This window comes from Oncorhynchus mykiss, chromosome 2, assembly GCF_057628025.1.
Source record: "Oncorhynchus mykiss isolate SJ-2025 chromosome 2, ASM5762802v1, whole genome shotgun sequence".
Classification (NCBI taxonomy): Eukaryota; Metazoa; Chordata; class Actinopteri; order Salmoniformes; family Salmonidae; genus Oncorhynchus; species Oncorhynchus mykiss.
In genome coordinates this window covers 6198312-6225691 of record NC_143023.1, presented here as the reverse complement: position 1 = coordinate 6225691, position 27380 = coordinate 6198312, and the positions used below count along the sequence as shown (strand labels likewise).

At 46.8% G+C, this 27380-nt stretch overlaps 1 protein-coding gene across 2 annotated transcripts; it reads right to left on the bottom strand.

Moving 5' to 3' along the window:
* Positions 1–1282: 1282 nt before the first annotated feature.
* Positions 1283–26952, bottom strand: LOC110506140 (zinc fingers and homeoboxes protein 2). Of its 2 annotated transcripts, none has more exons than XM_036935645.2 (3): positions 26525–26952; positions 2734–5394; positions 1283–2291 (listed from the first exon to the last, which is right to left on the bottom strand). In XM_036935645.2, the coding sequence occupies exon 2, from the start codon at positions 5237–5239 to the stop codon at positions 2744–2746; it is 2496 nt and encodes an 831-aa protein (XP_036791540.2). In that variant the 5' UTR covers positions 5240–5394; positions 26525–26952; the 3' UTR covers positions 1283–2291; positions 2734–2743. The 2 variants fall into 2 exon arrangements, with proteins under 2 accessions (XP_036791540.2, XP_090042351.1); XM_090186225.1 differs by lacking the exon at positions 1283–2291 and adding an exon at positions 2322–2564.
* Positions 26953–27380: the final 428 nt, after the last annotated feature.

Genomic DNA, 27380 nt, shown 5'->3' with positions numbered 1-27380 from the left:
GGGCCCTTAGGGTTGAGTATCTCTGAGTAGTGACACGGGGCCCTTAGGGTTGAGTATCTCTCTGAGTAGTGACCCTGGGCCCTTAGGGTTGAGTATCTCTCTGAGTAGTGACCCAGCCCTGGGCCCTTAGGGTTGAGTATCTCTCTGAGTAGTGACCCTGGGCCCTTAGGGTTGAGTATCTCTCTGAGTAGTGACCCAGCTCTGGGCCCTTAGGGTTGAGTATCTCTCCGAGTAGTGACCCTGCCCTGGGCCCTTAGGGTTGAGTATCTCTCTGAGTAGTGACCCTGGGCCCTTAGGGTTGAGCATCTCTCTGAGTAGTGACCCTGCCCTGGGCCCTTAGGGTTGAGTATCTCTGAGTAGTGACCCTGGGCCCTTAGGGTTGAGTATCTGAGTAGTGACCCTGGGCCCTTAGGGTTGAGTATCTCTGAGTAGTGACCCAGCCCTGGGCCCTTAGGGTTGAGCATCTCTGAGTAGTGACCCTGCCCTGGGCCCTTAGGGTTGAGTATCTCTCTGAGTAGTGACCCAGCCCTGGGCCCTTAGGGTTGAGCATCTCTGAGTAGTGACCCAGCTCTGGGCCCTTAGGGTTGAGTATCTCTCCGAGTAGTGACCCTGCCCTGGGCCCTTAGGGTTGAGTATCTCTCTGAGTAGTGACCCTGGGCCCTTAGGGTTGAGCATCTCTCTGAGTAGTGACCCTGCCCTGGGCCCTTAGGGTTGAGTATCTCTGAGTAGTGACCCTGGGCCCTTAGGGTTGAGTATCTCTGAGTAGTGACCCAGCCCTGGGCCCTTAGGGTTGAGCATCTCTGAGTAGTGACCCTGCCCTGGGCCCTTAGGGTTGAGTATCTCTCTGAGTAGTGACCCAGCCCTGGGCCCTTAGGGTTGAGCATCTCTGAGTAGTGACCCTGCCCTGGGCCCTTAGGGTTGAGTATCTCTCTGAGTAGTGACCCAGCCCTGGGCCCTTAGGGTTGAGCATCTCTGAGTAGTGACCCTGCCCTGGGCCCTTAGGGTTGAGCATCTCTGAGTAGTGACCCTGGGCCCTTAGGGTTGAGCATCTCTGAGTAGTGACCCTGGGCCCTTAGGGTTGAGTATCTCTGAGTAGTGGCCCTGGGCCCTTAGGGTTGAGTATCTCTCTGAGTAGTGACCCTGCCCTGGGCCTTTAGGGTTGAGTATCTCTGAGTAGTGACCCTGGGCCCTTAGGGTTGAGTATCTCTGAGTAGTGACCCTGGGCCCTTAGGGTTGAGTATCTCTGAGTAGTGACCACTGCACAACGGACCAAGAGACATCCTTCAGTTGGTTGTGTTTTATTGAGTTACAGCAGACGGATAAATAAAAAACAAACCAGGAAGTAAAGAGATTCTTGGTAGCAGTACAGTATTCCAGATACACGTGTGAACATGATTCACTAATAGAAGCAGCATGAAACTGAAGGAGCGAGCCATTGAAAAATGGAGCCTAACTACACCTAGGATATCTATGGATATCTAGAAAGCCAACACGAGAAAAGACCAGTCACTGATGCAACGGACGCTGCAATTCAAAAATGAGACTGAACTACAAAAAACATGTACAGTGCATTTTCTTGTTTTTAAAAAATGTATTCATGTCCATTCTGTGGCTGACTGTCGTCTCAGGCAGCAGGAGCATTCAGCATGAATGCTGAAGGGAGAACTGTTATTGTAATGTAAGTATGTGATTCTTAGCCTGGGTAGCAGACCTGTTTTGTGCCATCATTCCACTCCTGGAACCCAGGCTAGGTGATTCTATGGTCTGGTAGAGAACCACTAGTCCCTTTAGTCCAAATGGATGAACACACTGGTTATCAGATCAGAAGTGTTACTAGTCTATCCACTTGAAATAAGTGCCATCTATGACCAGCTGTCAGTCACTAAATGTTTTGTTAAAAAGAAAATAATTACCAACTGATGAATTGGTTTACAATTTCCATCACAGTCATTAAAAACCAAAACATTCCTCTTTTAGGGGTTATTGACTCCTGTTAGAAATGTAAAAACCAGCAACCCCCAAAATGTTTACAAAGCTTTTGCAATACAGAAAAATATTTACAAGGGCCCTTTTTTTATTTATTAAGTGTAATGATAATAATAATAATAATAATAATAATAATAATAATAATAATGCATCAAGTCCAGCTTTGGCACTCAATGGTCTTTGCCAGTCAGTGTTTGGCGTGGACTCTACTGTCCACTGTGCTGATGTCACAGGCCAGGTAGGAAATCATTGGTTCCAGAATTCAACAATCTTGAGAATCTTCTGCCTGAGAAACTCAGTATCCTCTGAAACAAAGGAAAATGTCAAAACACAAGACTTGTTATACAGATGGCTGACCACACCCTTCGTTGTTAACCTATCATTCTGCAGTTAACGTACCCATACAGCAGGCTATCAGAGGTGCTTTTCTGTTCACCAGGGGGGGAAAATCCCCAGTGATAACCACATGTGTATAATCTCAATAGCCTCTTCCTGCCAAGATGTTTTTCTGAAGGCTAAATTACAGGCATCCCGCGTGGTTCAAAGCCACAGCTGCTAGATTGTTGCTAGCCATCGCTCTGTTAAAGGGAAAACCATCACTACTACATAACCAATTCCCCTTCATCTGGGACATATTTTTTGACTGAGTTACTTACAGGCATCAAGACGAGATAATTATGCATTTCAGTGTTAATGATCAAAGGAATTGTAAACTTGCAGGACAGTAGCTCATCATAGACTACTCACCATGCTCTTCTCATCCAGTCACCCGACCAGGTTGGTCTCCCATCAGCACCTCTGCTTCCGAGCCGATCTTCTGGTTCTCCAAAGCACCTTTAGTCTCGTCCCCTACAGCCATGGTCACCTTCACCCATCTGCTTCTGTCCACGTTGGCCTGTCCATGTTGGTCCCTGCCCCTGCTGATGTCTGTCATACTCTGGCCCAGCTTACTGGTAAACCACTGGACTATGTCCTGGTTGATGAGTTTTGACTGCAAAGGAAGCTTCTCTGCGTCCTCTGCTGAGAGCAGCGTGGTCTTGGCTTCCGTGAAGTGCTGCTGGAGAATGCTGCTTGGGGGTCGTTCGGTGATGCCTGACGAGCTCTGACCGTTCTGTCCTGCTTTGCCGTTGACTTTCTGGAACGGTTCCATCCAGTCCAAGGTTCCGTTCTTCAGGGCGGATCGGTTTTCCTTGAACCAGCGGACAATCTCTGTGCGAGACAAACCTGTCTGTCCCTCCAGCTGGCTGTACTCTTCTGGCGACGGCCACTGGGTCTGGGTGAACACCTCTTTGAGAAGCCCTAGGGATTTCCTGTCGATGGGCTCAGGACTGGTGGAAGTGGTGACGATGGGAAGAGGTGAGCACCGGACTTTGCTGTCCTGTTCGTAAACACTGTTCAGTATCCCTCGTTGCTCCTCAAGGCTCTTAGGACACATGGAGTTTGCCAGGGCTTGCTCCAAGTTGTCCCGCAGTGCTCTGCGCTCTGAGAACCAGCAGTCGATCTCAGTCTTGGAGAGCCTTGTGTCCACAACAAGGTTGTCAACGTCAATTTCAGTGGGGGAGCTGGTCCTCTGAAAACTCTCCTCTAGCATCTTGAGCTGCTCAGAGGATTTGCCTTTGAGCCTCTCCAGGAGAGGAAACTGGGTGGGCACAGCCTTTTTGGGCTGACTGTCTTTCAATGCCTGGGGCTCAATCTTGATCACCTGTGGCGCCACCTTGTGATTGAGGAGTCGTTGCTCACTGAACCACTTCTTGATTTCTCCTCTAGAGAGGCCGGTGGACTCAATGAGGCGGTACACTTCCTCTTCTTCAGGGAACTGGCACTGGGTGTAACTCGCTTTCAGTACAGCAATCTGGTCCGGGGTTTTATTAGCGTCTGAAGTGAAGCTGGGTTTAGGCGAAGCCACCAGTCTAGATGTAGGTGCCTGAATCGTCTGGATTATGGAGGGACGTTTGATCTCTGAAGCGGCCACTACTGGAGCTACCAAGGGTCGCTTGACTGACTGCACGACCTGGTTTGCCATGGTTAGTGTGATGGGAGAACAACTGACAGCTGAGCCGTTCGCAACCGGCGTCAACACATAACTGGTCTGTCCCAGGAGGTTGAAGGGGACGGATTGAACTAGGGACTGTTGTCCTTTGGTGGACTGAGCCATCTGGGCGCCGCTCAGCACGGTGAAGGTGGTCTGTGGGACCGACTGGATGGTGCCGTTGAACATCTTCTTCCGAGCTTCTTCCACCTCTTCAGGGGACCAGCTGATGCCTTGCTTCAGTCTCTGGAGGGTGAACCACACCTTGATCTGTTCCTCGGGGTGCTTGGAGGCAACGGTAAGCCAGGACAGCTCCGCCTGGGTCGGGTACGGGAACTTGGTGAAGGATGTGATGAGTGTCATGTTACTGTCCAGTGAAGGGTTGTACTTGGAGGTGTTCAAAGGGACAGCGATTTTTGGTACTAAGTTGTAGTTAGGCGGGCGCTGAAGAGAAGGCATGATATGAGAGACGCCATCTTTTAGGGTCGCTTCTGGGATGATCACGGTCCCGGTCACATTCACGGCGGCAATCTGCTTTCTGGGGAGCTCGTGATCGAGTCTGTCCGGTTGACTTTCTGTGAATAACCGTTTGTTGTCTGTTTTTGGCTTACTAATCTTCACCGTGGTGGATTTGCTCAGGGGGAAAGTGGCGAAGTCTTCTCCCGTCTGAATGCCGTTGGTTGAATCACAGACCACAGCGTTGCTCGCTCCTTCTATCGACTGCTCTAGGATGGTCTGATTGTTCAGCTTGATTCTCTTGAACTTGAAGTTGCTCTCCCCCGGATGACACCTCTCGTTGTGCTCCGTCAAGGTGTCAAACTTCTTTGTGTTGAAGTTGCACACAGCACACAGGTAGAGCGGGTTGAGAATGACATTGGGGTGATTGGAGTCCACGTGTTCCTTGAACTCATTCAGGTTCTGTGTAGAGAACGGACAGTACTTGCATTCATAGCCTCCCTGCTGCTTCCTCTGAGGCCTTGAATCCACCGCATTAGGTTTCTCAGGGGCCGGCGACTCCTGACGTGAACCACTAGGCTCTGTCCCGGAGCTCCAGTCCTCTCCAGGAAGCATCTCTGTGGATCCATTCACCACTGTGCTTTTGTCCTTCGCCGATACCTCCACCTCCATCTCCATCTCACCTGGATCCTCTTGCCCCATCATGTCATCACCTCGAAAAACAGCATCAGCTCTACAAGGGGTCGTGGTCTTCCTCCGGCTGGCCATGGCGTGCGTACGTCCCCTGGGACTGTTAGACGGACGTTGTAGAGGGGAAACGAGGGGATGTTTCTGTCTTGTGAAGAATATGCACTTGTTCCTGCTGACTGTTAATGTCAGCTCCAATGAGGGAATTCATGAGACTTCATCCCAGATCACCCAATCTGAGGGAGAGAGAGAGAGGAGAAATTAAAAGAAACAAGGACAATCCTGCAATAACCTGAAAACAGACCATATTAAAATCCCATACCGCTGGTTCAATAGTCAGCATCACTTTTCCTCCTGTTCTCTACTTAACATAACTGGCCATGGTAATAAGGCCTAACTCTGCAATGAAAATGTCCCTAAACCAGTGTACATATTCAGAGTTATTGTTCTCCATCCCTCTGTCACAGGGCCTAGCATGGCCCTTCTGTGACAAAACAAGAAGCATTTCAAACTCAATGATGGTAGAAACCCTAAACTGCTTCCGATCCCGTCTCCCTAGTAGCAGATGACATATGTAACTGTCTCCCTAGTAGCGGATTACATATGTAACAGTCTCCCTAGTAGCAGATGACATATGTAACTGTCTCCCTAGTAGCAGATGACATATGTAACTGTCTCCCTAGTAGTAGATTACATATGTAACAGTCTCCCTAGTAGCAGATTACATATGTAACAGTCTCCCTAGTAGCAGATGACATATGTAACTGTCTCCCTAGTAGCAGATGACATATGTAACTGTCTCCCTAGTAGCAGATGACATATGTAACTGTCTCCCTAGTAGCGGATTACATATGTAACAGTCTCCCTAGTAGCAGATTACATATGTAACAGTCTCCCTAGTAGTAGATTACATATGTAACAGTCTCCCTAGTAGCAGATTACATATGTAACAGTCTCCCTAGTAGCAGATTACATATGTAACAGTCTCCCTAGTAGTAGATTACATATGTAACAGTCTCCCTAGTAGTAGATTACATATGTAACAGTCTCCCTAGTAGCAGATTACATATGTAACAGTCTCCCTAGTAGCAGATTACATATGTAACAGTCTCCCTAGTAGTAGATTACATATGTAACAGTCTCCCTAGTAGCAGATTACATATGTAACAGTCTCCCTAGTAGCAGATGACATATGTAACTGTCTCCCTAGTAGCAGATTACATATGTAACAGTCTCCCTAGTAGTAGATTACATATGTAACAGTCTCCCTAGTAGCAGATTACATATGTAACAGTCTCCCTAGTAGCGGATTACATATGTAACAGTCTCCCTAGTAGCGGATTACATATGTAACAGTCTCCCTAGTAGCGGATTACATATGTAACAGTCTCCCTAGTAGCAGATTACATATGTAACTGTCTCCCTAGTAGCGGATTACATATGTAACAGTCTCCCTAGTAGCAGATTACATATGTAACAGTCTCCCTAGTAGCAGATGACATATGTAACAGTCTCCCTAGTAGTAGATTACATATGTAACTGTCTCCCTAGTAGCAGATGACATATGTAACTGTCTCCCTAGTAGTAGATTACATATGTAACAGTCTCCCTAGTAGCAGATTACATATGTAACTGTCTCCCTAGTAGCGGATTACATATGTAACAGTCTCCCTAGTAGCAGATTACATATGTAACAGTCTCCCTAGTAGCAGATTACATATGTAACAGTCTCCCTAGTAGCAGATTACATATGTAACAGTCTCCCTAGTAGCAGATTACATATGTAACAGTCTCCCTAGTAGCAGATTACATATGTAACAGTCTCCCTAGTAGCAGATTACATATGTAACAGTCTCCCTAGTAGCAGATTACATATGTAACAGTCTCCCTAGTAGCAGATTACATATGTAACAGTCTCCCTAGTAGCAGATTACATATGTAACAGTCTCCCTAGTAGCAGATGACATATGTAACAGTCTCCCTAGTAGCAGATGACATATGTAACTGTCTCCCTAGTAGCGGATTACATATGTAACAGTCTCCCTAGTAGTAGATTACATATGTAACAGTCTCCCTAGTAGCAGATTACATATGTAACTGTCTCCCTAGTAGCAGATTACATATGTAACAGTCTCCCTAGTAGCAGATTACATATGTAACAGTCTCCCTAGTAGCAGATTACATATGTAACAGTCTCCCTAGTAGCAGATTACATATGTAACAGTCTCCCTAGTAGCAGATTACATATGTAACAGTCTCCCTAGTAGCGGATTACATATGTAACAGTCTCCCTAGTAGCAGATTACATATGTCATCTCTCTGTTAGATGCAATATGTAACTGTCTCCCTAGTAGCAGATTACATATGTAACAGTCTCCCTAGTAGCAGATTACATATGTAACAGTCTCCCTAGTAGCATATTACATATGTAACAGTCTCCCTAGTAGCAGATTACATATGTAACAGTCTCCCTAGTAGTAGATTACATATGTAACAGTCTCCCTAGTAGCAGATGACATATGTAACAGTCTCCCTAGTAGCAGATGACATATGTAACAGTCTCCCTAGTAGCAGATTACATATGTAACAGTCTCCCTAGTAGCAGATTACATATGTAACAGTCTCCCTAGTAGCAGATTACATATGTAACAGTCTCCCTAGTAGCAGATTACATATGTAACAGTCTCCCTAGTAGCAGATTACATATGTAACAGTCTCCCTAGTAGCAGATTACATATGTAACAGTCTCCCTAGTAGTAGATTACATATGTAACAGTCTCCCTAGTAGCAGATGACATATGTAACTGTCTCCCTAGTAGTAGATTACATATGTAACAGTCTCCCTAGTAGCAGATTACATATGTAACAGTCTCCCTAGTAGCGGATTACATATGTAACAGTCTCCCTAGTAGCAGATTACATATGTAACAGTCTCCCTAGTAGCAGATTACATATGTAACAGTCTCCCTAGTAGCAGATTACATATGTAACAGTCTCCCTAGTAGCAGATGACATATGTAACAGTCTCCCTAGTAGCAGATGACATATGTAACAGTCTCCCTAGTAGCAGATGACATATGTAACAGTCTCCCTAGTAGCAGATGACATATGTAACAGTCTCCCTAGTAGCAGATGACATATGTAACAGTCTCCCTAGTAGCAGATGACATATGTAACTGTCTCCCTAGTAGCGGATTACATATGTAACAGTCTCCCTAGTAGTAGATTACATATGTAACAGTCTCCCTAGTAGCAGATTACATATGTAACTGTCTCCCTAGTAGCAGATTACATATGTAACAGTCTCCCTAGTAGCAGATTACATATGTAACAGTCTCCCTAGTAGCAGATTACATATGTAACAGTCTCCCTAGTAGCAGATTACATATGTAACAGTCTCCCTAGTAGCAGATTACATATGTAACAGTCTCCCTAGTAGCGGATTACATATGTAACAGTCTCCCTAGTAGCAGATTACATATGTCATCTCTCTGTTAGATGCAATATGTAACTGTCTCCCTAGTAGCAGATTACATATGTAACAGTCTCCCTAGTAGTAGATTACATATGTAACAGTCTCCCTAGTAGCAGATGACATATGTAACAGTCTCCCTAGTAGCAGATTACATATGTAACAGTCTCCCTAGTAGCAGATTACATATGTAACAGTCTCCCTAGTAGCAGATTACATATGTAACAGTCTCCCTAGTAGCAGATTACATATGTAACAGTCTCCCTAGTAGCAGATTACATATGTAACAGTCTCCCTAGTAGCAGATTACATATGTAACAGTCTCCCTAGTAGCAGATTACATATGTAACAGTCTCCCTAGTAGCAGATTACATATGTAACAGTCTCCCTAGTAGCAGATTACATATGTAACAGTCTCCCTAGTAGCAGATTACATATGTAACAGTCTCCCTAGTAGCAGATTACATATGTAACAGTCTCCCTAGTAGCAGATTACATATGTAACAGTCTCCCTAGTAGTAGATTACATATGTAACAGTCTCCCTAGTAGCAGATTACATATGTCATCTCTCTGTTAGATACCATATGTAACTGTCTCCCTAGTAGCAGATTACATATGTAACAGTCTCCCTAGTAGCAGATTACATATGTCATCTCTCTGTTAGATACCATATGTAACTGTCTCCCTAGTAGCAGATTACATATGTCTTCTCTCTGTTAAAGATGCAATGTCACTTTTATGGCCAACCCAACCAAATTAACACAGAAATATGTGTTATAGATCTGTCACTCATTGAAAGCAAGTCTAAAGAAGCTGTAGATCTGTTCTGTGTGCACTGGTTTTTTAGCATCTTTTACAGTTTTATACACTAGTATCCAAGAGCTGAAAATACTATCTTTTTAGTTCTGGAAAAATATATTTCACAGCCGTTTACATGGTACAACGATTCTCTACACTATACTTGCTTGTTTTGTCACAAACTGAAATTAAGAGAACTATTTGAATTTTAGCAACCAGGAAATAGTGATTCTTCCACAAAGAGCATCTTTAGCTTTACTTTCCTGACTTTATTGTCCCCATGGGGAAACTGTGTTGCAGTGTCATGTACACGTTTAAAGTGGCGTTTAAATGCAAAAGAAAATTGACAATACAACTTTCATAACAGTTACATACCAATAAAGAAATAAAACATTAAAAAAAGACTAGCCTGCTGGCCTTACGGAGTCGATAGGAACATTAGCCCGAGCTATTTAGGAGGGATATCACGTCTGGCACAAATGATTGTCTAGTTGTGTTTTTCCTGCTGAGGGGTGCCCTATACCTGCACCCAGAGGGGAGTAGTTCAAAGTCCAGGTACAGGGGGTGGCTTGGGTCTAAAATGATTTTGTGAGCCTTGCGGAGGGCCCTGACCTTAAAGATCTCATCCAGGCCTGTCTGTTTGACTCCTAGTACCTTACAGAGGGCCCTGACCGTAAAGATCTCACCCAGGCCTGTCTGTTTGACTCCTAGTACCTTACAGAGGGCCCTGACCGTAAAGATCTCATCCAGGCCTGTCTGTTTGACTCCTAGTACCTTACAGAGGGCCCGGACCGTAAAGATCTCATCCAGGCCTGTCTGTTTGACTCCTAGTACCTTACAGAGGGCCCGGACCGTAAAGATCTCATCCAGGCCTGTCTGTTTGACTCCTAGTACCTTACAGAGGGCCCTGACCGTAAAGATCTCATCCAGGCCTGTCTGTTTGACTCCTAGTACCTTGGGGAGGGCCCTGACCTTAAAGAGCTCATCCAGGCCTGTCTGTTTGACTCCGAGTACCTTACAGAGGGCCCGGACCGTAAAGATCTCATCCAGGCCTGTCTGTTTGACTCCTAGTACCTTGGGGAGGGCCCTGACCTTAAAGATCTCATCCAGGCCTGTCTGTTTGACTCCTAGTACCTTGGGGAGGGCCCTGACCGTAAAGATCTCATCCAGGCCTGTCTGTTTGACTCCTAGTACCTTGGGGAGGGCCCTGACCTTAAAGATCTCATCCAGGCCTGTCTGTTTGACTCCTAGTACCTTACAGAGGGCCCTGACCTTAAAGAGCTCATCCAGGCCTGTCTGTTTGACTCCGAGTACCTTGCTTGCTGTGTTGATAATCCTTCTCAACATATTTCTCTGGCTGACAGTGGCATTGCCAAACCAACAAACAATACAACAAGTTAAAATACTCTCAAAAGATTTGTAAAACAGAGTCAATATAGTACAGTCTACATTGAAGGCCTAAAGCCAGTAGTACATACACCCAAAGCCAAGACAGCTCCATGTTGGTGCAACACATACTGTAGCTGAATCTGACAACGCACCAAAACAGAATCGGCTCCAAGGTAACAGATGTGAAAAAACTTCAGAGAAGCCTTAAGGATGCAATATAATACAGTACATGGATTTAATTTCCCTGAGCATTTCTTTTTTTATTATGAAGCGATAGAGGAGCTAATTCAAGAGAGCGTGAAAGAAGTCATTGATATTCTAGTTGCCTCATGCATTACCAAATCACATTTCCATGCAACAAAAACTGGAAGGGAGAACGTGTTTTTATATAACAAACATCGTAGACTTTTGGTTCTGCAATAGAACACTTCTATAAGGGCCGATGTGTTCCGACATTCAGCAGTGACTGAGCTGATAGAATCTGATTGGACAGGACAGCAGGTAAGTGATGGTAGGAAGACTTTAATAGAAGAGTAGGCTTTGTGTGATGAATGGTGGATAATGTAGCGTTTGGCTCCAAAATGAAGATATAAATCTGTTTTCACAGTGGACTGCCTGACCTCGGATCAGTTATCACTTCTCTAAATCAGGAGAAAACGATCAAATATCACATTTCAGTAACTGCCGCTCTTCAAACTCTTCAAAGATTGCTTTGCTGTGGAAAACCCATTTTTATTCACAACGGTGACTAAGATCCAGTGGTGCTCGGGATGAGAACCAACATGTTTCATTTCAGGAACAACTGTTACAGCCTCCTGTTTAGAACCCAGAACATCATGTTCCATGCTGTTGGTCTGGTGGTCAGGGCTCTGGTAAGAGATGGTCTAAGTAGAACATGTTCCATGCTGTTGGCCTGGTGGTCAGGGCTCTGGTAAGAGATGGTCTAAGTAGAACATCATGTTCCATGCTGTTGGCCTGGTGGTCAGGGCTCTGGTAAGAGATGGTCTAAGTGGAACAGCGAAGACTAGACACATCAGCACTGGGAAATGTCAAGTACAAATGACTGCCGTCAAACTCAGTCACTCATTGGATCGTCACTTGGGGTATTCCCATAACCAGCAGAAGAGGCGCATTGTTAAAATTCAGGCCAGCCTCATTTCCATAAGGTAGTTATGACAACCACTGTCCGGAAATGGACTTGCCCTTGATGCATTGCTGTTGATGCTACTGCTGCAGTGTATTAAAAACACACCTTGCAGGTATTCATTCATCTGGGAGGAGACATGGAGCCAGGAAGTCAGGCAGACTCAGGGGCCGTTGCTAAGAGCCAGTCCGTCTGTCGACCAGACCTGGGTTGTGTTCAGTAGGCTCCAAATGGAAGAAAAAGGACTGAAACCTCGACTTGTCCATTGAGAAACACCAATTGTCTGTTTCAAAATGTAGCAGACTGACGCTCTCCTCTTCATTCAGGACTGTGCTGCTGTGGCGTGTCAGGCTGGGCGTCTTATCCCTGTGCTGCTGTGGCGTGTCAGGCTGGGCGTCTTATCCCTGTGCTGCTGTGGCGTGTGAGGCTGGGCGTCTTATCCCTGTGCTGCTGTGGCGTGTCAGGCTGGGCGTCTTATCCCTGTGCTGCTGTGGCGTGTCAGGCTGGGCGTCTTATCCCTGTGCTGCTGTGGCGTGTCAGGCTGGGTGTCTTATCCCTGTGCTGCTGTGGAGTGTCTGGCTGGGTGGGTGTCTTATCCCTGTGCTGCTGTGGAGTGTCTGGCTGGGTGGGTGTCTTATCCCTGTGCTGCTGTGGCGTGTCTGGCTGGGTGGGTGTCTTATCCCTGTGCTGCTGTGGCGTGTCTGGCTGGGTGGGTGTCTTATCCCTGTGCTGCTGTGGAGTGTCTGGCTGGGTGGGTGTCTTATCCCTGTGCTGCTGTGGAGTGTCTGGCTGGGTGGGTGTCTTATCCCTGTGCTGCTGTGGCGTGTCTGGCTGGGTGGGTGTCTTATCCCTGTGCTGCTGTGGAGTGTCTGGCTGGGTGGGTGTCTTATCCCTGTGCTGCTGTGGCGTGTCTGGCTGGGTGGGTGTCTTATCCCTGTGCTGCTGTGGAGTGTCTGGCTGGGTGGGTGTCTTATCCCTGTGCTGCTGTGGCGTGTCTGGCTGGGTGGGTGTCTTATCCCTGTGCTGCTGTGGCGTGTCTGGCTGGGTGTCTTATCCCTGTGCTGCTGTGGAGTGTCTGGCTGGGTGGGTGTCTTATCCCTGTGCTGCTGTGGAGTGTCTGGCTGGGTGGGTGTCTTATCCCTGTGCTGCTGTGGCGTGTCTGGCTGGGTGTCTTATCCCTGTGCTGCTGTGGCGTGTGAGGCTGGGCGTCTTATCCCTGTGCTGCTGTGGCGTGTCAGGCTGGGCGTCTTATCCCTGTGCTGCTGTGGCGTGTCTGGCTGGGTGGAGAGGAGCACAGCCATACTGGAGCCAAATTAAACTTGAATGAGGTCCCAGCCGACGCTTTGTCTCTCATATCATGTCCTCAGCTCACCGTCTCTTTTCTGGAGAGACCTACTCTGTCCACTCATATGCTCCCAGCCCGACTAACCCAGGCCAGCAGATACCAAAGTAACTCCCCCAATGGACACTGCTGTGGTGACTCGCTGCTGTATTCATGGGCTTTCATTATTTGCTTCCAACAGGAGAACATACATCATTAATCATTCCTGACGATTTAGCTTGCCACAGACGTCAACATCAGTTACAGAACACGAAACATCCCTCTCACCAGATCACTAACGTCATTCCATCTGACACAATAACAACCAAAGCTCAAGAGTTAATGACTTCACTCTGCTGTGTATCAACCTGCTGTGTGTCCAGTAATAGCAGCAGGACAATGAATCCCTACAAGTGTGAAGCTGCTGAGTCGCAGACTGTGTGTCAAAGGACCTTTCTATCCGGCCAATCAGAGACAACACTATGACTCATGAGCCCATCACACCGTCACTACAGCCCTTCCATCACACCGTCACTACAGCCCTTCCATCACACCGTCACTACAGCCCTTCCATCACACCGTCACTACAGCCCTTCCACCGCTACAGCCCTTCCACCACACCACCACTACAGCCCTTCCACCACTACAGCCCTTCCATCACACCGTCACTACAGCCCTTCCACCACTACAGCCCTTCCACCACTACAGCCCTTCCACCACTACAGCCCTTCCATCACACTGTCACTACAGCCCTTCCGTCACTACAGCCCTTCCATCACACCACCACTACAGCCCTTCCACCACTACAGCCCTTCCACCACTACAGCCCTTCCACCACTACAGCCCTTCCACCACTACAGCCCTTCCATATCTACCATGACAACAAGACAGTTGGTAAATTATAACAGACTGAAGAGCAGAATGGATCCACCTGCTGAGTGCCGAGACACTTCCAGAGCAGCCTTCATCTGACGTGACAGAAACACATGTCATGGTGGGTGTGGGGAGGGGGACAAGGCACAGACTACTGTTGCTAGGATAACAGAGTGGACAGGAAGATGGTAGGCATTCCATCCAGACTGGCTCATTGTTCCATAGATCTGCTGTATTCAGTGAGGTGAAGCGTTCAGAACTTTGACAGCGACAGAAACGTAACAAAATAGAGGTGACTGAATTCCCTATTCTACCAGACCGAGAATTGTGTCTGATCTAGACAATGCATTTCTATCCGAACTTTGTGTAACGTTGTGAAACATTGCGGCGTTCTGAAAAGACCCACAGCTGCAGTGTTCTAGAGGAGGGTGATGTGATGATAGTAGAGAGCGAGAAGAGAGAAGCTGTGTGGGAGGAGACAGTGCTCTGCTAATACTGCATCCCCCAGTAGGGGGGCTGAATTTGGGAACGTCACAGAATGAATTTAAATCTCATCAAATGGGCCCTGAAAAAAACCCACTGTAGCTCTGCATTGAAACCGGCAATCTCTCTATCCCTGCTTTACTTAGCATTCTGTTTAGGGTATGAACACAGAATATTAATAAGTGAATTGGTTCAAGGAATGTTGAGTGGTGCACTGCAAGGTTGGTGCAGATTCTCTGCATTAGAAGTGTACAAATAACAGTGTTTAAAGCCCAATGTTAAAGCCTACCAGGCCACTACTGGACTGGAGCAAGCCTATCCTCTCCGGGGTGAGTCCAGTCAATACACCCAATACACCACATTGATTCTGATTTGGACAATTAAATAATCCACAAAGTTACTGGTTAGGGTCCCATCGTGTCTCTAAATATAACAGTCAAAGTCTGGATGGAGTCTGAACTGGTCTAGCAGCCAGGTTACCATGGAAACAGGCTAACAGCAGGGGGGGGGGGGGGGGGGGGGGGATTTATTCTCTCCACTTCACCAGAGACCAGAATGTTCCGCCTCAAAGTTGGTCGGGCCAAAAGTAGTAAGACACCACCCCTTTTGATGATACTGTAGACACATCAAGATGGACGGGGTCCACAAGACATATTCTTCTATTCAACTGGTGGGATCCGGGTAGGGGTCAAGTGGGATCCAGGTAGGGGTCAATTGAATCGATACTTTGCCCAAGCGGAGCATTGAGTAGACTGCATTGTATAGTACTTTCCCACTGGTAAAGACCTAGTACCTCTACAACACAGAGCCTGGTATTCACAGTGAATACAGACAGCATGAGGAGTACTTTCCCACTGGTAAAGACCTAGTACCTCTACAACACAGAGCCTGGTATTCACAGTGAATACAGACAGCATGAGGAGTACTTTCCCACTGGTAAAGACCTAGTACCTCTACAACACAGAGCCTGGTATTCACAGTGAATACAGACAGCATGAGGAGTACTTTCCCACTGGTAAAGACCTAGTACCTCTACAACACAGAGCCTGGTATTCACAGTGAATACAGACAGCATGAGGAGTACTTTCCCACTGGTAAAGACCTAGTACCTCTACAACACCGAGCCTGGTATTCACAGTGAACACAGACAGCATGAGGAGTTAAGTATTTGGTTTAGAAAAGGAATCCTGATATTAATACCAAGCTGAGGGAAACATCAAACCATGTCCCTGCATTCACAATGCAGTCTAACCCTGAGAATGACCATGCAGTCTAACCCTGAGAATGACCATGCAGTCTAACCCTGAGAATGACCATGCAGTCTAACCCTGAGAATGACCATGCAGTCTAACCCTGAGAATGACCATGCAGTCTAACCCTGAGAATGACCATGCAGTCTAACCCTGAGAATGACCATGCAGTCTAACCCTGAGAATGACCATGCAGTCTAACCCTGAGAATGACCATGCAGTCTAACCCTGAGAATGACCATGCAGTCTAACCCTGAGAATGACCATGCAGTCTAACCCTGAGAATGACCATGCAGTCTAACCCTGAGAATGACCATGCAGTCTAACCCTGAGAATGACCATGCAGTCTAACCCTGAGAATGACCATGCAGTCTAACCCTGAGAATGACCATGCAGTCTAACCCTGAGAATGACCATGCAGTCTAACCCTGAGAATGACCATGCAGTCTAACCCTGAGAATGACCATGCAGTCTAACCCTGAGAATGACCATGCAGTCTAACCCTGAGAATGACCATGCAGTCTAACCCTGAGAATGACCATGCAGTCTAACCCTGAGAATGGCCATGCAGTCTAACCCTGAGAATGACCATGCAGTCTAACCCTGAGAATGACCATGCAGTCTAACCCTGAGAATGACCATGCAGTCTAACCCTGAGAATGACCATGCAGTCTAACCCTGAGAATGACCATGCAGTCTAACCCTGAGAATGACCATGCAGTCTAACCCTGAGAATGACCATTCTTTCTTCAACTCTGTCCTCAACATATTTATGAACTGAACAAAAATATAAAGAAAGGTAACATGCAACAATTTCAAAGATTTTACTGAGTTACAGTTCATAAGGAAACCAGTCCATTTAAATAAATAAATTAGGCCCTAATCTATGGATTTCACATGATTGGGAAATACAGATATGCATCTGTTGGTCAAAGATGCCTTTAAAAAAAAAGGTAGGGGCGTGGATCAGAAAACCGATCAGTATCTGGTGTGACCACCATGTGCCTCATGAAGCACGACATCCCCTTCGCATAGATCTTCGCATAGATGTCGTGCTGCATGTCTTAAAGTAACGGACTGTCGTTTCTCTTTGCTTATTTGAGCTGTTCTTGCCATATTATGGACCAAATAGGGCTATCTTCTATATACCACCTCTACCTTGTCACAACACAACTGATTGGCTCGAACGCATTAAGGAAAGAAATTCCACAAATTAACTTTTAACAAGGCACACCTGTTAATTCCAGGTGACTACCTCATGAAGCTGGTTGAGAGAATGTCAAGAGTGTGTAAAGCTGTCATTAAGAAAAAGGGTGGCTACTTTGAATAATGTCAAATATAAAATATATTCTGATGAACACTTTTTTGCTTATTACATGATTCCATGTGTGTTATTTCGTAGTTTTGATGTCTTCACTATTCTACAATGTAGAAAATAGTAGACAGGTGTCTTTTATACTGATAACAAGTTCAAACAGGTGCCATTAATACAGGTAACGAGTGGAGGACAGAGAAACCAGAGGAACCTCTTAGCAGTCAGTCCTGGCAGGGTGGTGTCTGGTAAAACCATCTGTAGCAGTCAGTCCTGGCAGGGTGGTGTCTGGTAAAACCATCTGTAGCAGTCAGTCCTGGCAGGGTGGTGTCTGGTAAAACCATCTGTAGCAGTCAGTCCTGGCAGGGTGGTGTCTGGTAAAACCATCTGTAGCAGTCAGTCCTGGCAGGGTGGTGTCTGGTAAAACCATCTGTAGCAGTCAGTCCTGGCAGGGTGGTGTCTGGTAAAACCATCTGTAGCAGTCAGTCCTGGCAGGGTGGTGTCTGGTAAAACCATCTGTAGCAGTCAGTCCTGGCAGGGTGGTGTCTGGTAAAACCATCTGTAGCAGTCAGTCCTGGCAGGGTGGTGTCTGGTAAAACCATCTGTAGCAGTCAGTCCTGGCAGGGTGGTGTCTGGTAAAACCATCTGTAGCAGTCAGTCCTGGCAGGGTGGTGTCTGGTAAAACCATCTGTAGCAGTCAGTCCTGGCAGGGTGGTGTCTGGTAAAACCATCTGTAGCAGTCAGTCCTGGCAGGGTGGTGTCTGGTAAAACCATCTGTAGCAGTCAGTCCTGGCAGGGTGGTGTCTGGTAAAACCATCTGTAGCAGTCAGTCCTGGCAGGGCGGTGTCTAGTAAAACCATCTGTAGCAGTCAGTCCTGGCAGGGCGGTGTCTAGTAAAACCATCTGTAGCAGTCAGTCCTGGCAGGGCGGTGTCTAGTAAAACCATCTGTAGCAGTCAGTCCTGGCAGGGCGGTGTCTGGTAAAACCCTCTGTAGCAGTCAGTAAGTTCCCTCCTAACCCTGGGCTACATATGGCGTTTCCAACTGAAACCAAAACCAGCCAGGCAGAGACAGATCTCTTCCATGGCTGCCAGACCCCGGTTCAAATGTTATTTTAAATCAAATACTCCATCTGGGCTTGATTTAGCTTGCCTGGCACAATGGAAGTAGAGTAGTTGTGAAAGTGAAAAACCCATCTGGCACGCCAGGCAGGCTCGAGCAAACGCTCAACATATTTGAAAGATTTAAAATAGTATTTGAACCCCAGATCCTGATGGCTGCCGTCCCAGGCAGTTATGAAATACTGACGGAATGGGTTAGACCGCATGGCATATTTGTGCCAGGGTCGTCTTTTAAAAAAGCAGCTTCTCCACTACGGAGATCAAATACAGTCAGAGAACTCTACGTTTTGGAACATTACTCCTTGTGCAATTGTATTTCACATGTTGGGATAAAGAAGGTCGGGATAGAATAAATAGGGAATTTCTGTTGTGGCATTCAACACAAGGTTACCTAGCAGTGTTTCTCTAACGAACCACCTGTACATCCAGAGTACCTACTCTAGCCTATATCAGCGACAGACAGTTGTTCGACCTACTGTAGAGTCAACCAAGCTTGACTGGCGTTACCGGGTGTCCACATATCAGACAGCCTCTGCTACAGCAGGGGTGACCTGCTGGTCAGGCCGGAGACACGTGACTGGGTCAGAGCTGTGGGTTTCTGCAGTCAGAGAGAAGAGCCCCAGCTGAGCTCTTTCTTCTGTCCTCTCCCTTCCTCCAGCATTTCGCTGCACCTGCGACATCTGCAAATCTGTGTATGCAACCAATAAACGTTGATTCTGATTTGTCCTCTCCTCTTATGCTCTCTCCTTGCCTTCACATACTCATCTATTTTCCTTCTCTCGTCTTCTCTCAACCTGTCCTCTGTTTCTCTGCTTCCTTTCCCTCTCCTCCCTTTCCTTGTCTCTCTCTCCTCCTCCTCCCCTTCTCCCCCCCCCCCCTCGTCTCCTCCTCCCTAGGCAGGACGGATATGGGTCTATAACGGTTTGGATCTAGAGTCTTCCCTTTTGAAGAGGGGGATGACCGTGGCAGCTTTCCAATCTTTAGGAATCTCAGACGATACGAAAGAGGTTGAACAGACTAGTAATAGAGGTTGGAACAATTTTGGCGGTTAATTTTTTAGAAAGAAAGGGTCCAGATTGTCCAGCCCAGCAGATTTGTAGGGATCCAGATTTTGCAGTTCTTCCAGAACATCAGCTGTCTGGATTTGGGTGAAGGAGAAGCAGAGGGGGCTAGGGCAATTTTCTGCGGGGAGGGGGGGGGGGGTTGCAGAGCTGTTGGGCGGGATAGGGGTAGCCAGGTGGAGAAAAATGTTTATTGAAATCACCGATAAATATAGGATAATGGATAGTGACAGTGTTTCCTAGCCTAGTGCATTGGGCAGCTGGGAGGAGGTGCTCTTATTCTCCATGGACTTTAGTGTCCCAAAACTTTTTGCAATTAGTGCTTTTTCTGTTTGAAATAGCTAGCCTTAGCTTTCCTAACTGACTGTGTATATTGGTTCCTGAAGTCCCTGAAAAGTTGCATATCGCGGGGGCTATTCGATGCTAATGCAGTACGCCACAGAATGTTTTTGTGCTGGTCAAGGGCAGTCAAGTCTGGGGTGAACCAAGGGCTATATACATTCTTAATTCTACATTTTTTGAACAGGGCATGCTTATTTAAGATGGTGAGGAAAGCACTTTTAAAGAGCAACCAAGAGTTTAAGGGAGCGTTTGACAGTGTTGAGGGATGGTCGTTTGACCGCGGACCCATTACGGACGCAGGCAATGAGGCAGTGATCGCTGAGATCCTGGTTGAAGACAGCAGAGGTGTATTTAGAGGGCAAGTTGGTCAGGATGATATCTATGAGGGTGCCCATTGGTTACGGATTTAGGGTTGTACCTGGTAGGTTCCTAGATAATTTGTGTGAGATTGAGGGCATCTAGCTTAGATTGTAGGACAGTCGGGGTGTTAAGCATATCCCAGTTTAAGTCAGCTAACAGTACGAACTCCCTCTCCTATCATCTCTTTCTCTCCCTCTCCTATCATATCCCTCTCTCCTTCCTCTCCCATCACCTCTTTCTCTCCCTCCTATCATCATCATCATCATCATCTCTTTCTCTTCCTCTCTCTCTCTCCTATCATATCACTCTCCTATCATCTCTTTCTCTGCTTCCTTTCCCCCTCCTATCATCTTTCTCTCCCTCCTATCATCATCATCATCTTTCTCTCCTTCCTTTCCCTGTACTCTTCTAACATGAAAGCCTGCCCATTACACACATGAATACATCAATTTACTGTTGAGTAGAAAACAGATGGGAGACGTTACCTAGGAAACCCATGCGGTCTGTGTGAGAGTTGTGTGGCTCCAGGACGCTATTTACAGTCACTGCTTCTCCTCTGTGAAGCTCTTTCTTTCCAAGAGATTGGCTTCTTTTAGTTCCAGATAAAACATTCCCTCTGTAACTCAAAACACTGGCACTTGTCTTTTCCTACTAGCACAGACTTGGCTGATAAACACTGAGGACAAACGTACTATGGACTGAAACGTGCTCGTCTCACCTATGGACTGAAAAGTGCTCGTCTCACCTATGGACTGAGACGTGCTCGTCTCACCTATGGACTGATACGTGCTCGTCTCACCTATGGACTGATACGTGCTCGTCTCACCTATGGACTGAAACGTGCTCGTCTCACCTATGGACTGAAACGTGCTCGTCTCACCTATGGACTGATACGTGCTCGTCTCACCTATGGACTGAGACGTGCTCGTCTCACCTATGGACTGATACGTGCTCGTCTCACCTATGGACTCACTATGGACTGATAAGTGCTCGTCTCACCTATGGACTGATAAGTGCTCGTCTCACCTATGGACTGATACGTGCTCGTCTCACCTATGGACTGATACGTGCTCGTCTCACCTATGGACTGAAAAGTGCTCGTCTCACCTATGGACTGAAAAGTGCTCGTCTCACCTATGGACTGAAAAGTGCTCGTCTCACCTATGGACTGAAAAGTGCTCGTCTCACCTATGGACTGAAACGTGCTCGTCTCACCTATGGACTCACTATGGACTGAGACGTGCTCGTCTCACCTATGGACTGATACGTGCTCGTCTCACCTATGGACTGAAAAGTGCTCGTCTCACCTATGGACTGAAAAGTGCTCGTCTCACCTATGGACTGAAAAGTGCTCGTCTCACCTATGGACTGAAAAGTGCTCGTCTCACCTATGGACTCACTATGGACTGATACGTGCTCGTCTCACCTATGGACTCACTATGGACTGATACGTGCTCGTCTCACCTATGGACTGAAAAGTGCTCGTCTCACCTATGGACTGAAAAGTGCTCGTCTCACCTATGGACTCACTATGGACTGAGACGTGCTCGTCTCACCTATGGACTCACTATGGACTGATACGTGCTCGTCTCACCTATGGACTCACTATGGACTGAGACGTGCTCGTCTCACCTAGCTGTCTAGCCGAAGCTGAACTGACTTGACTAGTTAAATAAAGATTCAATAACAATAATAATAAATAATAACAACAACAGACACACTGGTTAAACGTTTGCCTGCCGACAGTACTTAGCACCTCTGAACGGTGTCGGCACTCATTCTTTTTGTGTCCACACAGCAAAAACCTTTAAGTCGTCAGCTACTCTGCCTTGTTAAAATACTCCAAACCAGAAGGTGGCAGTAGTGTTTGTATGTCCACGTGCTAATCTCTGCTGAATGTGTTGCACTTTCTCCCGTTGTGCCATTTACAAACAAACACGTGACTGTCTCAACTGTTCTGGGGAACTACGGTGAGCTTCATAATGTGACTGTCTCAACTGTTCTGGGGAACTACGGTGAGCTTCATAATGTGACTGTCTCAACTGTTCTGGGGAACGACGGTGAGCTTCATAATGTGACTGTCTCAACTGTTCTGGGGAACGACGGTGAGCTTCATAATGTGACTGTCTCAACTGTTCTGGGGAACTACGGTGAGCTTCATAATGTGACAGGCTCAACTGTTCTGGGGAACTACGGTGAGCTTCATAATGTGACTGTCTCAACTGTTCTGGGGAACTACGGTGAGCTTCATAATGTGACTGTCTCAACTGTTCTGGGGAACGACGGTGAGCTTCATAATGTGACAGGCTCAACTGTTCTGGGGAACTACGGTGAGCTTCACAATGTGACTGTCTCAACTGTTCTGGGGAACTACGGTGAGCTTCATAATGTGACTGTCTCAACTGTTCTGGGGAACTACAGTGAGCTTCATAATGTGACAGGCTCAACTGTTCTGGGGAACTACAGTGAGCTTCATAATGTGACTGTCTCAACTGTTCTGGGGAACTACGGTGAGCTTCATAATGTGACTGTCTCAACTGTTCTGGGGAACTACGGTGAGCTTCATAATGTGACTGTCTCAACTGTTCTGGGGAACTACGGTGAGCTTCATAATGTGACTGTCTCAACTGTTCTGGGGAACTACGGTGAGCTTCATAATGTGACAGGCTCAACTGTTCTGGGGAACTACGGTGAGCTTCATAATGTGACTGTCTCAACTGTTCTGGGGAACTACGGTGAGCGTCATAATGTGACTGTCTCAACTGTTCTGGGGAACTACGGTGAGCTTCATAATGCGACTGTCTCAACTGTTCTGGGGAACGACGGTGAGCGTCATAATGTGACAGGCTCAACTGTTCTGGGGAACTACGATGAGCTTCATAATGTGACAGGCTCAACTGTTCTGGGGAACTACGGTGAGCTTCATAATGTGACAGGTGAAATGATCAACACCATCAGCTTCCTCTCTTAACGTATTGCACAAGTTGACTGCAGGTATTTACTTAAAAAGTAGCAACACGCCACTGTTGTCCGGTCAGAACATGTTGTTGAGGCCCATACTAAACAAACCATCACACGCCACTGTTGTCCGGTCAGAACATGATGTTGAGGCCCATACTAAACACTTGGAAACCATCACACGCCACTGCTGTCCGGTCAGAACATGATGTTGAGGCCCATACTAAACAAACCATCACACGCCACTGTTGTCCGGTCAGAACATGATGTTGAGGCCCATACTAAACACTTGGAAACCATCACACGCCACTGTTGTCCGGTCAGAACATGATGTTGAGGCCCATACTAAACAAACCATCACACGCCACTGTTGTCCGGTCAGAACATGATGTTGAGGCCCATACTAAACAAACCATCACACGCCACTGTTGTCCGGTCAGAACATGATGTTGAGGCCCATACTAAACACACCATCACACGGTACTGTTGTCCGGTCAGAACATGATGTTGAGGCCCATACTAAACACTTAGAAACCATCACACGGCACACAGACGATTCCGTTCAACTTGTTGAAGGGAAGGGCGATTGACAGGGCTGCAGGCCAATCAGGTTGAAAGGGCTAGCCTTTTTTTTTAATTTTACACAAAGACATAAAAAGAGGGTAATCATATGGTGATTATCATATGATTCATGATGAGCACATGCACTGCATTAGTCTGGACTCTTCCTCAACCTGCTCACTGAGGAGATTAACTACATTTTGGGGGCCTGACTGCCTAATAAATATATTTGAGTCATTTAGCGGATGCTATTATCCAGAGCGACAGTAGAGAGTGAGTACATTTTCAAACACGAGTAGCTCCTCAACCCTGTCACTGAGAAGATGAACTCCATTTTTTGGGGCCCGACTGCCTAATAAATAAGTGCAAGGCTAACGAGGCTGTCTCTATGCTGTCATGAAGTCATCATGACTACGGCCGCTCCACACAGACTACAGGGATTTTACAGGAAGACGTGCCCACAGCAGGTATGACATCACCAGGGCCATCTTAGTCCCCTAGCTAACGACACAAAATCTAGAATCAGAGGAGGCAGGAACAACATCTCCCCGAGTCTGACAGAGGATACTGCTGAGGTGAGCACCACATGAGTCACAAAGAACAGGCGGCCATCTTTAAACAAGCCATTCGCTGCCTGGACCATGAAAAAAAATCAAGGACACTGAATGGGGAGGGAGACCAAATGGATGTAGGCCTACGTTTTTCTTCAGCAACCTAAGCCCAAGTAATAGAAGTGTGATCTACACCTGCTGTATGACATCAGCAGCAGTCAGTGTGCACATATGACTTGAGAATGACTGCCATGCCTTGATCTGAATGAATACATCCCAGCAGTCAGTGTGCACATATGACTTGAGAATGACTGCCATGCCTTGATCTGAATGAATACATCCCACCAGTCAGTGTGCACATATGACTTGAGAATGACTGCCATGCCTTGATCTGAATGAATACATCCCACCAGTCAGTGTGCACATATGACTTGAGAATGACTGCCATGCCTTGATCTGAATGAATACATTCCACCAGTCAGAAATTAACTGAGGTTGTCACCCTAGAGACGCGGCACAACTGTGGCATGACTGGATTAGTCAGGTCACTAATGTTGATGATACCCCCCCCCCCCCGACCAATGTTGATGATACCCCCCCGACTATTGTTGATACCCCCCCCCGACCAATGTTGATGATACCCCCCCGACTATTGTTGATACCCCCCCCGACTAATGTTGATGATCCCCCCCCCGACTAATGTTGATGATCCCCCCCCCGACTAATGTTGATGATCCCCCCCCCCGACTAATGTTGATGATCCCCCCCCCGACTAATGTTGATGATCCCCCCCCCGACTAATGTTGATGATCCCCCCCCGACGAATGTTGATGATCCCCCCGACTAATGTTGATGATCCCCCCCCCCGACTAATGTTGATGATCCCCCCCCCGACTAATGTTGATGATCCCCCCCCGACTAATGTTGATGATCCCCCCCTGACTAATGTTGATGATCCCCCCCCCGACTAATGTTGATGATCCCCCCCCCGACTAATGTTGATGATCCCCCCCTGACTAATGTTGGTGATAACTCTTCTTCCCCCCCCTCCCCCGACTAATGTGATGAATGCACAAGCCCTGCGTGATCCTATCCTGAATATGCCTAGTAACCAGTGGAGGCTGCTGAGGGGAGAACGGCTCATCATTTTCCAGAACCATGTGTTTGATACCATTCCACTTATTCTGCTCCAGTCATTACCACGAGCCCCCGTCCTCCCCAATTAATGTGCCACCAACCTCCTGTGTTAGTAACCTAGTTGATGAGGTCTACAGTTGTTGGTGTGTCCTGTGTGAACATAAAAACATGCGCTGTACCTTTAATAGTGGTGTAAGTGGACACATGCAGTGGGCTAAAAGTCAAATCAGGTCATCCTGTTGAGAGCTGCATCTTTTCAGGCTTTTGGACACCATAATCATACTGTAACCCCCACCCACCACTAAATACCACAATAAAATAACTCCAATTCAGACGTTTCTTGACTTGGCTACATGAGCATGTGGTGTAGCATGAGGAAATAACATGAAGATAACATGAGGCATGTCATTGGGCAACAGTACTGTAGTTTGTAAAGATACTGCCTATTGTGTCAGGCTCATTTCATATGGATAGATCATCAAGAAACAAACTTGATACTGAGAACCAAGTCCATCGTATACCACCAATATATTCTACTTCGGCCAGTAGCCTGGCTGTACTGCAACGAGGCGTTTAATTCCACTGTGACTGTTGCCACAGTGCAGTAGGGACGTGCAAAGAAGGCGTCACCGCTGCCTGCAGCCTGCCTACATCATACGACGGAAGGCATTGGTACCCGACATCGAAGTAGGTTGCTGGTTAAACTCCAGAACTAGAATATAATTTATAACCTTCTGGTCTTATGAGTCCAATCGCCATTCCATAGCATACAACAGAAATAGGCAAGATAAAAACATTTTTTTAAAGCTCCCCAAATGTCCCCTTCCCTCGCCAACGACGTAACGCCATGTCGGCGTGGAGGCCATATTTTGCTGGTTATGTCGACATAGGGGAAAAAAGTACAAGTCCTCTCCCACAAAATCTCGGCTAACATTACCGCAGCATTGTAGCAAACAAAACTTCCTAAAGCGAGAGGACTGTAGGCACATCGTTTCATTGCTTGAAACTGGACACATTGTTACTACTCGCAGGTCGTCAATCAGGTGTAGCCAGCCACACCGGGACAATCAAAGTTTACTGGCTAACCAAGTTAAAATGTGTAGTGGCGTCTGCGTACAGAAACAGTGGTGGTGGGAGGCTAGCTAGCTACATAGCTAGGCTACAGGTTTAACTTTGGGACTTGTTTTCGCCGATATGCAAAACTGATAAATATTCTATTTGGCAGATTCTTACCTGTCCACCGCGTATGATGCGCTGTAATGCCGAGCACCGTTAAACGGGGTCCAAAACGGGTCTTACAACACGATAACAACCGAATACGACGATTTATTCTACAGATTCGACCGAATCCGCCAGACAACAGCCGGAAAAAATCGGCGTTCGCAGGGGGATCTACGCCAAAAACCACGTGATCAACTACGTCAGCGTACGTATTTGCATACGATACCAGGGCCACTTCCATCCCGGAGTTGTTCTAATCGCTCCTAAAAGTTAGGACGGCGGTCAGTGTCAAGTCTCGGATAGTGTCCAGGAAATGACAGCCCTTCGGTGGTTGCTGGAACCTTGCTTTCGACTTTTGAAAAGGAATAAACTGTTGTTGACGTCCTGTGCTCTGCGCCAGCTCATCGTTGTGTAGGTCATTGAATAGTAAGCAGTAAACTGAGAGGACTGGGCGTGTCAAAGCCTGTCGAGGGAGGGACACTACTTTACTGCTAGTGTTGCTGCAGTACTTACAGCTGCGTCTCAGGTCAATGGTGTCTAGAAGTGCTACTGACTGTGATTTTAAATGTCTCTCTTTCTCTCGGTCTCTGTTTGGCGTCTCACCTAGTTTGACATTCTTCACTGAATACCTTCCATCTGAGTAGCTAATGAGACATCGTGAAAGGCAGCAGTGATTTATCGCCCTCACTCCTCTCTCTCTCAATTTCAATTCAATTGAAGGGCTTTATTGGCATGGGAAACATATGTTGACATTGCCAAAGCAAGGGAAGTAGATAATAAACAATAAAAATGAACAGTAAACATTACACTCACAGAAGTTCCAAAATAATAAAGACATTTCAATTGTCATATTATGTACAAATAGTTA

Excerpts from the sequence above, each read along its gene's own strand:
- LOC110506140 (XM_036935645.2), bottom strand. The coding sequence starts at position 5,239 with ATGGCCAGCCGGAGGAAGACCACGACCCCTTGTAGAGCTGATGCTGTT.